This window comes from Poecilia mexicana, unplaced genomic scaffold (genome assembly GCF_051168715.1).
Source record: "Poecilia mexicana isolate PSO_F unplaced genomic scaffold, ASM5116871v1 scaffold_14, whole genome shotgun sequence".
NCBI classification, from domain to species: domain Eukaryota; kingdom Metazoa; phylum Chordata; class Actinopteri; order Cyprinodontiformes; family Poeciliidae; genus Poecilia; species Poecilia mexicana.
In genome coordinates this window covers 13,361,551-13,379,871 of record NW_028263383.1, presented here as the reverse complement: position 1 = coordinate 13,379,871, position 18,321 = coordinate 13,361,551, and the positions used below count along the sequence as shown (strand labels likewise).

The 18,321-nt window shown below is 39.8% G+C and overlaps 1 protein-coding gene across 2 annotated transcripts in view; it reads right to left on the bottom strand.

The window, feature by feature from the left end:
* Window positions 1–18,321, bottom strand: part of ppm1e (protein phosphatase, Mg2+/Mn2+ dependent, 1E) — a 58,508-nt gene that overhangs the window by 10,082 nt on the left and 30,105 nt on the right. For both annotated transcript variants that reach the window (XM_014968802.2, XM_088012231.1), the window contains exons 2-6: window positions 13,918–14,039; window positions 12,433–12,632; window positions 3,184–3,372; window positions 2,269–2,412; window positions 563–656 (exon numbers count right to left, since the gene is read on the bottom strand). In XM_014968802.2, coding sequence (XP_014824288.2) covers window positions 563–656; window positions 2,269–2,412; window positions 3,184–3,372; window positions 12,433–12,632; window positions 13,918–14,039 — 749 coding nt within the window. The remainder of the gene's footprint in view (window positions 1–562; window positions 657–2,268; window positions 2,413–3,183; window positions 3,373–12,432; window positions 12,633–13,917; window positions 14,040–18,321) is intronic.

The window sequence follows — 18,321 nt, the reverse complement described above, 5'->3', positions numbered from 1 at the left end:
GTATACTGAGTTTAGAGCCATTACTGAAATGAAACCTGTTTTTGCGACAGACTCCAATCAGACAGCAGGATTTTTTTATTGTTCATTGAACACGGCTGAGTTCAGACTTCGGCCTCACAGCAGAGCTCCGTTTACAGCAGTAAAGATGGCCGCCGCCATTTATGGAAGATTTCTAAAGTTATTCAGTCGACAGCATCGTCATAACTCAATGGACGCTCATAACAAAACACAACTAACAGCAACGGCCTTTTGTGCAACATTGACTGCAACTTCTGTGGAGAAGTGGGTTCAGTGTGGGGTTAGCATTCATAATTTCATATTCCTAATTTTCACACGTTGTTTACGTCTGGCTTTTTCTTTATGACGCAACAACATAAAAAGCAAAATGACCAAACAGAAAATCTGGATTTCAGTTTAACTGAAAATCTTTAAATCAAGTTTAGAGTTAGACTGATAGCAGCAACGTCTGCTACTCCTTCCTGGCAGTTTTCTTATTTGTACTTTGACATTTCAGGTGAAGAGTATTGCCTTCCCACAATGCACTGCAGTAACTTCACCGTACCTATTGCTCTGGATACGGACAGACTCCCGTTGACCCTCCAGGTGCCAAACCAAATCACACATCCTCCCAAAGCCTCGATCCGCTGCTTCTCGTCCTGCAAACAAAGAGACGCTCATCATCTGCAGAACATCAACCCTGAGATTTCTCCATCTGCCTCGTTATGCACTTAAAGGAACGGTCCATTCAAAACATTGACATTCTTTGGGTTGGGGTCAGGCAGTGCTTCTGTTTCTGGACTGAAAATACAAAGTGCAATTTTTAAAATGGAAAGATGTCAAGAAAACCTTGATGATAGATGTTTCTTTGATATTCCTGCTTTAAAGTTTAAAATTAAAGAACAATGGGGCTGAAAAATAATGATTTTTTATTCTAGATATGTGGACATTTTTTGCAAATAACTTAAACTGAACCTGGAAGCCATGTTACTTCAAACTGATGTGTTTTTTTTCACAGGTTATTTTGTAGGTATTAGCCGAGAACATATGATTTATTTCCATAATACTGACATAAAATATATAAAAGAATTTGTTCAGCTGACCAAGCTAACAGACTTGGGTAGCGTTAGAGTAACACTTCTGTATGTTAGTTTCTATAGAACCGGATGAGTTTTCTGGCCTTTAAACAGTGAGGTGACTGTTTACCGACTGTTTCTCCCAGCACAGCAACAGGAGCAGCAGCTGCTTTTCAGACCTTTGTGGAGGAAAACATGATTGTTGGATAAGATCAGATTCATGTTTGTTTTGGCCGATTTAAGGACATCAGGGCTGATTTATTGCGACCCTGACCCAACATGGATGTTAAAATAGTCGCCTCATGACACTGAGCACAAAGAACAGAATTAGTGGGAAGCTCTGCTGCCAATATGCTGTTAAAAATAAGGGAGCATAATGCAAACTGAACCAGCCGGTTGCTGAATGTTATTCTATTTAAGGTTCAGAAACTTCAACCAGAAGTGGAATATGAAAACAGAGAAAAAGATTAACAATTATGCTTCTCTGAACTGGTCAGGGTCTCTCTATGGCCTATTCAAAACCTGTTCATTATATTTTCAGAATAAATTATTCTTAGATAGTCAGATTTCAGTCTGAGCTGTTTTAGGGTCTCTGTCCCTTTAAATCCAGACAAACTGCTGCTGGCCACGCCCCCAACTCAATGTTTACACTCCCAACAGATGAACAATTATACAACCATATATCTTTGAAAAGCATCAGTGGAGCCTCCTGCACAACCAACCAGAATGCAGCAAGTCAACAACTAAACTCTTGTCTTTTCCAGCAGCCATTGTACAGCGGGAAAACTAACTGACCAACCGCTGGATATCAGCTGGGGTTGCTAGGTAACATGGCTGGAGATCAGCTGGGGTTGCTAGGTAACATGGCTGGAGATCAGCTGGGGTTGCTAGGTAATGGCGAAGTGCTGTGGAATTCGACTTAATGGAAAGTTTTTGATCCGTTTCATTTTCCAGACACCAAAACAAACTTTTTGCCAAAAAACATCTGAGTGTTTTTTAAAAACCCAAAATGGAGAAACAAAAACATGGAAGAAGTGAATTTTGCATCTTAGGTTCCAACTTATAGACATTATTCTACCGTTCATGACTGACTTTCCCCCTGACAACCACTGCAGATTTTCCTTTAACAGTGGCTCTTTGCTAAGTTTACAGAAAACCCATTTGCTTGTTCTATGAAGGAAGAGACGTGAGTCACCTCTCTGTCTGGTTTGTGTGGCTTCATCAGCTCCACCACCTGCCCTCTCCGCACCAGGATCACCTGGGAGTCTCCCAGCCAGGCGACATGCAGCGTCCGGCCCCGCAGGAACGTCACCACCCCGGTGGTTCCACAGCGCAGGTGCTGCCGCAGACACAGGAGAACTGGGTTTGTAACCGATTTATGACTATCATCTCTAACAAATACATTTAAGCAGTAAAACACAACACATTCAAACCAGGGCTGAAACGATTAATCAAATTAATCACAATAAATCGATTGTCAACTAATTTGCTATCGATTAATACACTGGGGTACAAAGACCCTGAAAGACAGAACTCAGCAGTTATTAAACCAAAACTGTAGAAACAATCTATGCATTTTGCATTTAAGTTGAAAAACCCTCTTTGTAAATATTCCTTATCCATAACTCTAGGATCAGTTTTAGCTTTACCAAGTTCAAATTCTGTAAAAGAAAATAAATGTATTAATCTCCCTTTGTTATCTATTAACGCAAATAATCCCCAGATTGTAAATGCAGCATGTTGAACTTTTCTCATGTTTGGAGGATTTTTAGCTGCAGATTCATCGGTTGCTATAAATGATCAAACATTCAACGAAGGAAAGCTGTCATTGCATTTATGCAATAAAATGTTCATTTTCTCATTAAAAAAATATAATTTTTTATTTGCATCTTTTAATGCATTTCTAATATTGAAGAAAAACATTGGAATGAAAAATCTGAAGAATGTGCCAAATTTTTATCCGATTAATTGTCAGAATAATCGATTACAAAAACAATCGTTAGTTGCAGATGAGACAACAAGAGCTGTAAAAACAAAAACGTCATTGTGAGTAAAAGCAGACGGGTTTCTGATGGAGGACGGGTCGGGGTTAAAGGTCAGGGTGGGGTACCTCTCGTGAGGCTTTCTTGACGAAGCGCTCGTCCGTCAGCTTGAAGGCGCGGCACAGAGCGTCGCTGGGATCCTGGCTGAAGGATTCCTGGTGGAACAGGTTGACATGAAGGTGGTTGGCAGCATAAATAGCTGCATCCACGCCGCCGTGTCCGTCAAACACAGCAAAGTACGCCTGCTCCTCCTGATCCTGGGAGACAAAACAGAGAAAAGCTTCGACATTCATTCAATAAGTTTCTCACTGTGGGAAAAGCAGCAGCAGAGGAAGACGCCATGCTGACCTACAGCTTTAATACCATGGCGCCTATAGACACTGATCTTAAAATAGCCTTTAAAACTCCTGGTGGTTAAAGTGTAGCATTTCTATAGAGCTGCGGCGCTATAGAAATGCTACACGGAGCGACTGGCCTTGCTCAGATCAACACCTGGGTATAAGTTGAACCTTACCAAAAGTGAGCTTTTCCCCATAGGCAATAAAGCTAATTTGTCAGATTTTGCTCATCTGCCGCTCAGAATTGAAAGACAAAAACTCACATACCTTGGTATCACAGTGACAAAAAACATAAAAACCTGTTGAAAGAGAATTTGACTCGACTGTTGAACCAAGTGAAGGGATCCCTCACCAAGTCGACGCCCTTTTCCATGTATCAATTCCATTAAAATGAATATATTACCCACATTTCTACACCTCTTTCAGGCATTACCTACCTTTATTCCTAATACTTTTGTCATGAACTGGACTCGATTTTTTCATCCTTCATCTGGCAGGGTAAACGCCCAAGGCTTCATAAATTACAACTCCAAAAACCCAAACAGCAGGGGGTGGTTTGCCTTTCCCAATTTCCGGTTTTATTATTGGGCCGCCAACCTTAGATGCTTAGAGTTCTGGTATTTTTACCATAACCTGGGTGGGTGCCCTGACTGGGTTGCTATGGAGCTACATAGTGGTAACAACATATCCATCCCGGCTGCTTTGCTCCCCACTCTCACTCGCTTCAGCTAAACCTATTTCAAACCCTGTAGCGAAACACTCACTGAAAATATGGGGCCAGTTTAGGAAATACTTTAAACTCCACGATTTTTCTCTCTTAAGTTAAACCACCTTTTTAAACCATCTGTTCAGGATGGGGTGTTCCTGGAGGGGCACCACAGGGGGCTTAGTCATTTTAAGGACCTTTTCATAGAGAAGAAGTTGGCATCCTTTGAGGAACTTGGTAATAAATATGGTTTACCTAAATCCCATTATTTTAGAAATTTGCAAGCCAGAAACTTTCTTCAGTCTCACCTCTCAGGCTCAGTTTCTCTGCCAGAGCATTCACTGTTAGAAACCATCCTGTTATTGGACCCGACTCGTAAAGGGCTGGTTTAGTGGCTTCATGATAAAATGCTGACTATGAAAGAGACGTCCTCACCTAAACTTAAAACCTCCTGGGAAGAGGACTTGAATATGGCTATACTGGATGAGACGTGGGCCTCTATACTCAACCTGGTGAATACAACATGTCTGTGTGACGCCATCGCCTCATTCAGTTCAAAATGGTACAGAGTCCATCTCTCCAAAAGCAAACTGTCGTTTCTATCCAGAAATCACCCCATACTGGTCCTGCCCCGCTCTGGGTCGGTTCTGGACGGATGTCTTCCGTACGATGTCCAGGCTGGCCGGAGTAACACCTGGGTCTCTCTTGGCTCTTGATGCTTCAGTGGTGAGGGTTTGCCTCTACCAGCCTTTAAATTCAGGCACTGGCATTTTGTTCGCTGTTAGCGAGGCGCACAGCTCTGACCAGGTGGAAGGTGCTGCTCCTCCGACTCACAGTGGTTATGTGACCTGATGTCGTGTTTGAAACTGGAAAGAATTAGATGCTCTCTTCAACACTCAACCAGTAAATTTGAAAAAACATGGGGGCCTTTCTTGACTCATTTCAAAACATACAATAAGGCTCCAGATTAATTAAGTTAATTCACTTTATTAAAATACGTCCCACTTCTGTCAGGGACAGGAACGTAGGATCTACTGGGTAGTGGCCTGGGTGGGCTAAAGGGGGTTACTTTGTAGGGATTCATTTCCTGTATATTATTTTGTATCTGTGTTGGATAAACACCTTTTTGTATTCACAAACTTTATGCATTAAAGGAAAGAACTCAATAAAAAGACAGTGATTGGACTTCCGGTTATGGCGGCCAGGTGAAAGGACGTGTTTCCACCGCTCTGCTGTTCTTGTCAAAGAATTTACCAAAATACCTTGCCTTTCACAACGAACTAAACGGCCAGTGAGCGTGGGTGATCGGAATAACGCCTAAAGCAGCAAAAACATCCCAGGAAGTAAGTGAAAAAGCAAAACAACATAAACTGACGGATTATCATGCTCGTGGCGAAGTGCTGAAAGCTAATGCTAGCTCATGCTCGGCTCCAATGGCCGCCGCAGACAAAGAAGAGAACCCGAAATCTCAAAGTAGCAAGGTGGATGAAATACTGTCGGTAGTCAACTCAATCCAAAAGGACTTCTCCTCTAGATTTGACGAAGTTCTGGACTCCATCGACAGTGTACGCAAAGAGATAAATGACTGTGCTCAGCGAATTACAGAAACCGAAGCACGCATCTCTGATGCGGAGAATGAGATAGAAACGCTACGAGCTAAGGTGGGTACGCTGGAGACCAGGAAGAAAGATCTGGAAGATAAAGTTATGGATCTGGAGTCCAGATCGAGACAAAACAACCTGAGGCTGGTCAACCTGCCGGAGGGAGCTGAAGGACAAAATCCATGTGAGTTCCTGGAAAAGTGGCTGCCGGAGGCCCTTGGTGTCGGAGCAGTGACCGTGGAAAGAGCCCATCGAATTGGACCCCGGAGGGACAGCACCGCAACGCCACGCACATTAATAATGAGATTTCTCAGCAACAAGGATAAACAGCTTATTGCTCTCGCATCAAGGGCTAATACTGACATTCGCTACCAGAATCAGCAAGTCCGGTTCTACCCAGACACCGCGGCGGGACTGCTCCAGCTTCGGAAGCAGTTTGACCCGATACGAACGGAGCTACGCAAACTGGGATTGCGCCACGGGGTGGCTCATCCAGCCAAGCTGCTGGTAACTTATCAGGACCGAACCCATGTTTTTAAAACAGCGGAGGCTGCACGCGAGTTTCTAAAGAAGCTCAAGAAGAAAGCCGACGGGGAGGTAACAAAGGGCTGAATACCCATTTGGTTATTAAATTAACTATTTGTGACTCGTTTGACCTTGCTGTAGCCTATATCGGTCAGTTGTTCTGATGGTGGAACAGTAGTGGACTATTATGAATACATATAGCTCTGCTTAGGCATGGCAAGAGTAAGCGTGCACATGCCGGTTTATTTGCTTTTTCACAAGTTTAAACCCGTGTGCAAACATGTGGAAGGTTAAATTGTTATATATAGTGAACAGCAGCGGTGGTAAAAACTTTTGTTTTGGTTATTGAGTGGTTAGACTGCTCCTCACTGCGTGTGGATCGGTCACACGCGATAACGGGAGGTGTACAGAGGGGGGAGGGAGACCCATGGTGGTCGGTCGAGGTGCGGTTGTTCAGGTTTAGGGGATATGCTTTGAGTTTTGTTCTGGTGTTTAAGCTTCTCAGATGTTCATGTTCTTATGGGGAAAACTTTGTTTTTTCTTATCCATTTCTGGTAATCAGATTAGTCTTACATGTCGAAAGTTTTAAATCTTAAAATGATTACATGGAACTGCAGGGGGCTACAACGCTTAAAGAAGGTCAAACAAGTTATTAATAGACTGCATGATTTGGATTCTAGAATAGTATTTCTACAGGAGACGCATCTTATGGAAGAGGATGAGGGGCCGGTCAGGAGGAGGTGGCAGGGTAGTGTATTCGCTTCTGCATTTTCTTCTAGAGCAAGAGGAGTTATGACTCTTGTCCATGAATCTGTCCCATTTCTAGTAAACAATGTTATCAAAGATAAGAAGGGTAGATATTTGATAGTCCAGGGCTCCTTACTATTGGAAAAAATTAACTTGGTCAATGTATATGGTCCTAACACAAATGATTCAGGGTTTTTTCAGGACTTGTTCCTCTTACTTTCATCGATACAGGGGCGCTTTGTGATCGGAGGGGATTTTAATTGCACCCTTATTCCAGAAATGGATAGATCCACTAGGTCAGATCTGACGCATAGTAATTGCAGAACAACTATACAGATGTTTATGAAAGCTCTTAGACTGGTAGACATTTTTAGGGAACTCCATCAACAAACTAGAGCCTACTCATGTTATTCAGCAACATTTCAGACCTACTCCTGAATAGATTATTTTTTAATTTCATCAGAGCTAATATCCAAAATTCAAAACTGTATGTATGATAGCATAGTGATCTCAGATCACGCGCCATGCTGTCTGAGCTATTGTGATGAGAACCTCACAAGAGACCCCCCTAGATGGCGTTTTCAACACAAATGGCTGCAGGATGGGGATTTTGTTAAATATATTGGGCTACAAATTGATGAGTTCTTTCAGTTGAACACAAATCAAACAACAGCAAGCACCAGATGGGAAGCCTTTAAAGCATTTATTAGAGGTCATATCATTAGCTATACAGGCAAAAAGTCCAAGGAAGCCAAGACTAAAAGGCAGCTTCTAGAAAATAAAATAAAGGACACTCAAGAGAGGGTTTTTCAAACAAATGATATAGAGTTGAAAAAACAACTGCTGATCCTCAGAACAGAGTATGACAAAATGTCCAGTTTCAGAGCTGCATCCAGTCTCTTAAGATTGAAACAAAACTTTTACGAACAGGGAGACAAAGCTGGAAAACTTCTAGCTTGGCAGATTAAACAGCTTGAAGCAACAGCCTCCATCACATCAATTGAATCACAGGGTAAAACACTAATAGATCCAAGGGATATTAATAACGCTTTTAAAGATTATTATCAGAAATTATATGAAACTCATGGAAACATAGACCAAATGATATTAGATACGTTTTTGAGAGGGCTACATATCCCTGTTATTGCAGATGACTGCAGAGTAGACTTAAATATAGAAATAAATAAAGAGGAAGTGGCACAGGCCATTGATGGAAACAAGCAGGACCTGATGGTATACCCGTCGACCTTTATAAAAAATTTAAGGATAAATTGCTCTCTCCCCTTCTAGATATGTTTATGGAGTCATTTAAAAAAGGCACCCTGCCTCCCTCTTTGAATCAGGCTCTAATTATTCTGCTGCCAAAACCAGGTAAGCCCCCAAATAAATGTGAAAACATGAGACCCATCAGTTTACTCAACTCTGATCTCAAAATCATTTGTAAAATACTGGCAATACGGCTGCAAAGAATTCTACCAGGCATAATAAATAAAGATCAAAATGGATTTATAGCTGGGAGGCAAGGATACCACAATATTCGAAGAGTCCTGATTATTATTTGGTCTAAAAAGAACGCTAACGATACAGCTCTTCTTACATTGGACGCGGAGAAGGCTTTTGATAGGATCGAGTGGCCCTATCTTTTTAACATATTGGAAAGGTTTAATTGTGGAAGTAACTTTATAAAATGGGTTAAAATATTATATAATAATCCAACTGCAGAAATAGTATCAAACAAAATATTTTCAAGGGCAATTCAAATTAGGAAAGGTTGTCGTCAGGGATGCCCTCTCTCTCCCTTATTGTTCACCCTGGCAATTGAGCCTTTGGCATCAGCTATTCGCCTCCATCCACAAATCTCCGGGATAACAATGGGCCCCACAGAGCATAAAATCTCTCTATTTGCTGACGATGTTATTTTATTTCTATCAGATCTGAAAAAGTCAATTCCGGTTGTGATGGAAGTGATCCTGGAATTTGGAAGAATCTCAGGTTACAAAGTAAATAATACAAAATCTTCTATTCTGGTACTAAATGTAGATGAAAGGACTAATCCCACCAGTGAAGTTAAGCAATTTAAAGTAGTGGAACATTTTGAATATTTGGGTGTTCAGATTTTCCCAGCACTACAGCAGGTGGTCAAATCCAATTACGAGCACCTAATGAAAACAATAACTGCCTCAATTAGCAACTGGACATCCCTGCCTATATCCGTTTTGGGAAGAATTAATGTCCTGAAAATGAGTATACTACCAAAGCTATTGTACCTCTTTCAAAGTATTCCCCTTCCGCCGCCTCCTGAATTATTCACTTGGCTGAAAAAAACTATTTTAGGCTTTATCTGGAACAATGGAAGGTCTAGACTACGCCTCTCTTTGCTTTATTTACCATTTGATAGAGGGGGGTTAAAATGCCCCAACTTCAAACTTTACTATTGGGCCACACAACTAAGAACTATCATGTTCTATTTCTCAGATAAAGACAATCCCCACTGGGTAGAAATGGAGTCCCATGACTTAAGTTTGGCTCTTCCACTATTTATGTACTCTGACTCTTTAAAGAAGTTACAGAAACATGCTACAAATCCCATTCTGAAAAGCATGATTAAAATTTGGCAAGATGTTAGAAAATACCTTGCGGAGCCAAACAGCATGTCCCAATTTAGTCCAATTTGGGGTAATCAGCTGTTTGCTCCAGGCAGGGCAGATGGAACATTTAGGATCTGGGCGTTGCAAGGCTTAAAAAGTATTGGCGATCTTTACTCACCAAATTCTGATACATTTTTGTCATTTGGTGTTCTACAAACCAAATTCAAGCTAGATAAAAAGCATTATTTTAAATTCCTTCAGCTAAGAAGCTTTGTTAAAGCAAATTGCAGTGATCTTAACAAGCCTCCCCTTACACTACTTGAAAAACTAATGATTCAGAATAGATCAAAAAAGGGCATAATTTCAGATTTTTACAATGTGCTGATTAGGGCTGAAACGATTCCTCGAATGATTCGAGTACCTCGATTACTAAAATTCCTCGAGGAAAATTTACCTGCCTCGAAGCTTCGTTAATTTATGTTTTATTAGTTAGCGCACCGTGTTCCGGCCGGGACTTCATTTGCGTTGCGCGGAGCTCTCACTTCCGCCTCTGAGTTGTTGACAAAAGCTAAGTCTCAGCGGCATAAAGTCCAATCTTCAAGATTGGCCCGTGGGGATTTTATTGATTGATGATAATGCCCGACTTTTTATCGTTTTTGGGGAACCAATAAGCATCCTTAAAATGACTGGGGGATGCCTGGAGTACGGCAGCATTTCTCCTCCGGGGCTGCTGGTTGAAAGCGAACGGCGGGAAGAGCGCTGAGGTGAGCGGATAGCCTGAACAGGGCGGGCGGCTGAGTAGCTGATGCTTACCGTGTAAATGTAGCTTTACCGACGAACCGCACAATAAATTTCATATCCCGGTCTGAAGAAACGGGTGGCGGAGCGCATCGTACATGGCTGGTAGATGAGTTTCTGAGTGTGACCAGTGAAGGTGTCGTAAATATCCCGTATTGCTTCCCCCCGTGTTCGTCCCCCGGTCTAACGGTTCGTCAGTCCGCTGGTCTATTTCCTCCCCTCCATCTTACGTTCGTTCATTCGCCCTCTCCTCCCACTCCAGGCGGCATTTCCCGTATTTTCAAACCCAAAGCGTGACAGGTTAGGTGGCAAGGTGAGTTTAATTAATCTATTAAACTCACTGAAGATGAATACATAAACTAAAAGCTGGATTGTAGACATTTTTATAAGCATATTTGTGAGCCTGCCTCTTTGTTATTAAATTCAATATAATTTCAGATTTTTCTATAACTTTTCTTCTGGTTAACTTAGAAAGTGAGCTATTATTGTTACAGGTTAGTTTTCTAAACTACAAAAAAGCAACTGTTAGGGATGCTCAAATATGAAACATTGGACTGATATTGATATCTGATAGTAACACCGGTATTATGCCAGATTTACCAATATTTCATTTTATAATTTTTTTTTATCCGATTACTCGATTAATCGTAAGAATAATCGATAGATTACTCGATTACTAAAATATTCGTTTACAACAGCCCTAGTGCTGATCTCTAATTCATTAGAGAACTCAAATAATAAGCTTATAAACTGGAATTTGGACTTATCATCAAATATCAGTGAACAGGATTGGGAAAGGGTTTGCATTAAAACTCACACAATGTCCATAAACAGTCGTCTCAGAAATCTACAATTTAAATGGCTAATGTGTGTTTATGTTACGCCCGTGCATTTAAATAAATACAACAACATCATCCCAGATTCTTGCGTAAAGTGTAATTCTAAAGGGACTCTAATACACTGTATGTGGGAATGCAGACAAATTAATGCATTTTGGGCAGAGGTGAAGGATACAATTGAAAAAATCATCCTAAAGCAAATTCCACTGGATCCTAAATTATTCCTGTTGGCTTTATACCCTGAGAAGCATAACTTTAGTAAAGTAGAATGTACTTTTATTGATATAAGCTCATTAATTGCAAAAAAATGTATTGCTTTATCTTGGAAAAATGTCACCAGACCTAGTGCCTCACAATGGTTAAAGGAGATGGCATCTAATTTGCCACTAGAAAGAATAACATATATTAGGAAATCCAAACAGAATCTTTTTGAGAGGATTTGGGGGCCTTTCATTAGTTTTATTAAGAACTTAGACTTGTCAGAGGGACTGTTTGAGTTTTGATTTTACGGAACCTGCAGTGTACCATGCTGTATAGATGTGTACATTTACATGTAACCAGTTTGTAATCTGCTTGAATACCCCTGTCTTTGAGAAGCTGTTTCTTGTTTTGTTCTTGTTTGTTTTGTTTTTTTGTTTTTTTTTTCCCAGTCATGTAATAACCACAGAGAAACCATGTTCAGATAGTTACATGATTTGTATTTTCAAAATTTCAATAAAAATATTTTGGAAAAAAAAAAGACAGTGATTAAAAGAAAATCAAAATGTAGAGCTCAGGTGTGATGAAAAAAAAACAAGATCAGTTTTTTCATTTTCTTTTTAAAATCCAAGTGAAAAACAAACAAATCTGTTGGCAGGAAAATCAAGATGGATCAACCTCCCTGCATGAATGATTATTTATCGTTTATTAAAAATGTCTTGGCTACTTTCTGTAAAACTGTTAGATTTGGGGAAAAAAATTGTTCAGAGAATTTTTTGGTTTTCATTTTGTTTTTGCTCTGATCAGTTTGCGGTTTTTATTTATGTTTTACCAACTATGTTTCTCTAGTTTTAGTGCAAATATCTCAGCACAGCTGAATCCAGATAAGACTAACAAGTAACTTTTTAGCAACTTATAACATCTGATAAATAAATATCCTCTGAAAATGATTAACAAATTGCATAAATAAATTTTACCTGAATGTTGAAGAGTGTGTTGAAGTCGGGGATGATGACGTGCTTATCCTCCATCTTGCGCCTCATGTTCTTGATGGCATGGATGGACGTTTCGTAGTATGGCTGCGGGCGGCGGCGGAACGGCAGCTCCTTCTGCCACAGGCAGCAAATCTCAAACAGTCTGTTAAACACCAACCGCGCCATCTTCACCGACTCCATCTCTGCAACCAACGCACAAGCAGTCAGGAAAAGCCTTTTCTCCTCACTTGCAAAGACGCTTACGATTTTATCCCCATGAGCCAATTTAAAACTCTTCTTAAAACTCTTTAAACAAAGAGTGTGAATGCTGTTCAGTGATTTTATTAAGTATTAATTCTACATTCTGGTTGTAGTAGTTTTATTTTGTGTATTTTATCTGCCGTTAGATTGGAAAAGTTTAAAACAAGTGGAGCTGTGATAAACGAAGCAGGACGAGTTTCCAAATGTATCTGAAAAGCAGGAGGTAAAGAAAACATTGACAGTTGTTGTTGCTTTTTGGCATCTTTGGGTCTCCATAGAGGCTGTTTAGTTTGAGGCATTTGCACCAGAGGTGCCAATAATTGCATTTTGAACAGATGTGATTTCTCTAAAATAATAAATTTAGCAAAAATAGAGACTGTGCACAATAATTTACTAGTCTGAAGACTCCAGGCTTTACAGCAAAAACACTTTTGACCCGTTTGTTGGATCTTCAGGCATCTTAAAACGTTTTGGCTTTGCTTTCAGACAATGGCTCTACTCCTTTTCATCAGCAGGAATAAAACAGGCAAAAATAATTGAGTTGGAACTGTTTGAACATCTAAATTAACAAATAAATATTAAATATAACCTGAATTCAAAGTCAAAATAAATAGAAGCCCCATAAACCAGATGTGACTCTGAACTATGAAAAAAAATCCACATTTTCCACGAATTAAATCTTCAAACAGAAAATCTGATTAATCAATAAAATTTGATATTGATTCATCAGAGTAAAGGGGGCTGCAGAAAAATAAATAAGTCATGATTTTCAGATTTGTACTTAATATCCACATATTAACTTTTTATTATTTATTTTCTGTTGGTTTTTTGCATTAAATCTGAATGAAACTCTGAAGTTTCTGTTTGGAACGAAGGAACATTTATTTTTAAGGGTTTGCGACTAAAGAGAGAACAAAGAACCAAAACTGTAAAATGTTAGCATTGCATAATAGTTTGTTTTTTCATTTTGAAGGTTACGGGTTACAGCTGTTGAATTTTGAATATTACATGCGAGTAAAATATTCGCTGATCTGAACCATAAACAAGGGAAGCCGTTTGGCGTCCGGCTGTGACTGAGCCGCTTATCGCCCTCTAGTGGTCAAATCCCACTTACTGCACCCAGAGAGGAGAAGTGGGACGCGGCTCTGGAGGTTTGTGGCTGAGTGTGAGGGACGAACTGAGAGGCAGCCCTAATTTGTTTGAGAGAGCGATTCCCCGGCGACTCACGTGGCAACGGATCGGCGCCGTCTTCTACAGCCTTGTTGAGGTTCTGGATGGACAAATCGGACTGGAGCAGGCTGTCTGCGGTGGCGCGGGCCAGAGCGGCCGCCAGCGAGCAGGGGCAGTTACTGTGGAGAGACAGGTCAGGAATCAGTCAATAAATCCATCAATAATCAATCAATGGAGTTTATTGGTGCGGTATTGATCGGGTCAGAATGTGGAATCCATTTACCTTGAATCTAGGCTGAAACTATTTAAATAATCATCAGCTCATCTAATCAATGATTGATCAATAACTGGACAAATCGATGTTCTCCAGCTGCTGCTGCAGTTCTGACTAAAACCAGGCAGATAAACCGCATCACATCTGAAGCCCTTCAACTCATAAAAATGGTTAAAACTGTGGAAAAAAAGTTAGTCGCCTTGTTGCTATAGCAACAGTAAAACTGCAAACTTCTGTTTCCTTGAGTTGCTCAGTTCAGCTCATAAACAATTATTGGCAACTCAGTGCTTGTTGCCAGGCGCCATCGGTTTATTTTGGACGTTAATATTTACACTCCAACAAAACTAAAAAAGATTAAAATAGACAAAAACATGAAACTACTTTAATATCAGCTGGTTACCAAACTCAAGATTATCAGAACCTCACATACTTTCCAACATGTTTTGGTCTAAAGCCCTCTTAATAAGATGCTAGAGAAAATTTTCTTGGAATCTTTTGTACACAGAGCTGCCCCTCCTCCACCTATTGCTGCATCGTGTTGATCAGCTGCCTGAAGGAAATCTCCTACATTTTTATTTCACTTACAATAAAGTCCAATGAATTCCCCCGTCCAATAATTGCCTGAACCGGCTCGTCTTTGCAGGACTGCGGGGCTGGTCAGTTTGGTGAGGGGCGGGGAACACCCTGGGCAGATTGCCACGACAAATTCAGTTGCTTGGAAATGTTTCTGTCACAAAGACTGGACAGGCATGGAGAGGAACCAGATGTTTCAAAGCAAATGCAACATTTCTGGCAACAGACTCACTCAGAAGGCAAATGTTGGTAGATTAACGGCCTCCGAGTGGGAATAAGCCACATTACCCTCAACAGGAAACTACCATCACGTCTTTAATCAGCACTTCCTCTTCAGGTCATTCTGGTTCATATTAATTGAAACCTAGCAGGCCAGCAGAATCCTCAAAGGCTGCATTGCATTTAATTTCCAAATAATAAATGAACCAGGTTTTTCTGAGCACAACACTTTGCAATTCTGCTGCATCCAGTGTGACAGGCGCTCAGTGGCTCATGCATCACGAGTTTAATCAATAAAAACTCTCACAGCGCTAAGCCTCAACATCTGTAAAGAACTCAAGCCTGTTTCTGCCAACAGAGACGACCGAATGAGCTCATTTCATGCATAATGCTGGGATCGTTAAAATACGCAGACGCTTTTAAATAAGACGTAAACGTTAGCATAAATAAATATGGGCTTGAGTGGAGTAGTTGAGAGCATTTACAACATACCTGAAGCTGAAAACCATCAGACTGATTGTATTTTGAAGCATGTGATAGAAATGTTCATGTATGACTCAGACTCAAGCTAACAGCTATTTGAAGTCAAGATATAAACTCCTGAGTGAAGCTAACGTTGGCTCAGAGTGAAATTAAATGTTTATAGACAAGCTATGCTAGCAAAAACAAAGTTCAGCGAACATCAACTCAGAATTAAGCTAACAGTGACTCAGTTTTAAGACAACTATGTAATAACTTGAAGTCAAACTAACAGCTACTCAAAGTTAAACTAAGAGATGCTAAATATGAAGCTGGCAGCTAATCAACACATTACAGCGTTTGAAAAAGATTAACCCTCAAGTAGTTACAGGAAATGTTCTTATTTCCACGGAAACTACAAATAAACTGAGAAATAATTAAAAGTATCTAAAAGTAATTTAGTCATTCCCCCAGGGACTGAATGAGCCGATTATTAGTGATGTACTTTCTGCACTTTATTGCAGCTATTATTATTCATGATCCTCAAAGTTTTAGTAAAATCATCAAAACCCCATTTGCTGTTGCAGCTCCATCATTTTATTCAGTTTTCACCTCAGCAGATTCAATATTAACAGAAAACTGATCATCTCCTCATGTTCACTAAACCAAAACAGGTTTAGGTTTCTCAATATTAGGCTTTGTTTTAATGACATATTACTGTAAATGTGGGTCAAGTATCATCTGCATCAGAATCCTCTCCAACTGCTGCAACACGTTCACCAATCAATCAATCAATCAATCAATCAATACATTTCATCAAAATGTTATGGGTTCATATTCAAGGAAATGAGATATTTAGAAAAATTAATTCGGACAAATATTGAAAAAACGTAAATCTATTAGAGGTTATGACAATCTTCTTTAAACGATGCATAAAAACAGGCAGTAAACAAACATCTAACTGTGCTTTGATTACTTTTTAGATATGACCTGCAACACATTGAGCTCATTTCTAGTTATGGTGGCTTCTCGTTCTTCTCGGAGCTCAAATACATTTTCAAAATTCTCAGGCGGAAAAACAGCAATAACTCCAATTGAAGCTGTAATTCTGACGAGGAAAGTTAAAACTTTTCAGTAAATCCATAATCACTTCTAATAGTTTGAATCTCATTAATACATATTTTCCTCGTTTCCTCTGAGCCGGTCGGCGCCGGTCCAGGTCCAACTTCTTGGATGTCTGTTATCTTTTACATTTCTTTTTATCCTCTCTTTATTCTGCTAATATTAATACTGACAATTATTTAGTTTCGCTTTGGGATCAATAAAGTATATTTTAATTTGAAATAAACCAATAATTGACGGAGGAAGGACTGACGGACGTTCAACAGGCTCTGCAGTGCAAATATTCATTTATTATCCAATTTCTATTAAATGTGGTTTAAATTAAAACTGAAAAATAAATCGATAAACAGTTTGGTTTCTGCCAGTTCTGTTAAGATGAAAGGACAAATTTATCTTTCATATTCACCAATAATTTCATTTTACATAATTGCCGCTATAAGAATCAGTATTTTAAAAAGTTAAACTATGTCTACTATTGTTAATTAAACATTTGATCCCACTTGATTATTGTTATGAATATCGCCGAGTTCTGCGAACAAACAAGGGAATTAATCCAGTTTTTATCGTTTTATTGAACTTATTAAATTCCAGCGGCAAAAGGAAAATAAAACCAGTGAAGAAAAACTAAAAACTGAGAGGGAAGGTTTTCCGTCAGAGTGGCAGCTCCGCCCATTCATCTATCCACTTATAAAGGAATTGATCAACATTTCATTCGTTATGAATCTAATCAGCTCCAAAGGTAACGGTTCATTCTGGGTCTAAAGGAACTCAGGGTTTCGGCTGCTCTGCAGTTTTCTGGAAGTTTGTTCCAGATCTGTGGTGCATAAAGCTGAAAGCTGCTTCTCCATGTTTGGTTCTGGTTCTGGATGCAGAGCAGAACCAGAACCAGCAGCTCTTTGGTGAGTTTTGCTGCTGCAGATTAAAACCAGTTTAGTTTGATTCTGGTTGTGAAGTCTCAGGAAAACGCCGCGCTGCTTTTCTGACTCATCCAAAGACTTTTTATGGGCACAATCTGTTACTAAAGCATGTTAGTAAGAAAATGAATATTTATTATATTTAGATGGAGAGTTGGAGCCGAGCTGCAGTGACGGATGTTGGAGTTCTGGTTCTGTCAGGTCCTTGAATTTATTCTCAAACTGGGTCAAGGGCTGGCAGCGGAGCATCTGCCCCCGTAACGCGGTTACCATGACGATCTCCAGAGAAAAGTTGTGCTTGAAGAAACGTCCGCTCCGAAACGCCGTGTTCTGATTCTGACAAACATCACAGTTCAGACTCAGACGTAAAGCTTCGCCGTCATGTTTTTATGTTTTTTATGGTGAGGTTTATTTACGACAACAAAATCAAATATTTCCAGTCAGCCTCTGACACACTTTATCCAGAACCAGTTCAGTTTCATCCAAACTAAACTGGGTTAGTCGGAACCACAGGCTGATAAAAATACTTCATACAATTTATTACAATACATTTTCTGACTTTAAGATTAGAATTTAAATGTAAATGTTTCCTGGTTGAATTTGTGTCTGAACCATTTTGTTGATTTGATCTCAAGTTTTTTATTAGGCAGAAAAACTAAACGACATAATGAAACACTTCTATCCGCAAAACTGATTATTAAATGTACAACTGATAATTCTCAGGATCTGTTGAGGTGGCATTAACTGTAGCTGGCTCTGTATGATATTCATGCATCTGTAATCATAATTAATGGGTTGAATTTTATTCTGACAACTTGGAGCTAAAACACAAAGTTCCTGGATTAAAAAACCTGTGGAACATGATGACATTATTTCCATTTAAACGCAGAGCTGCTAAAA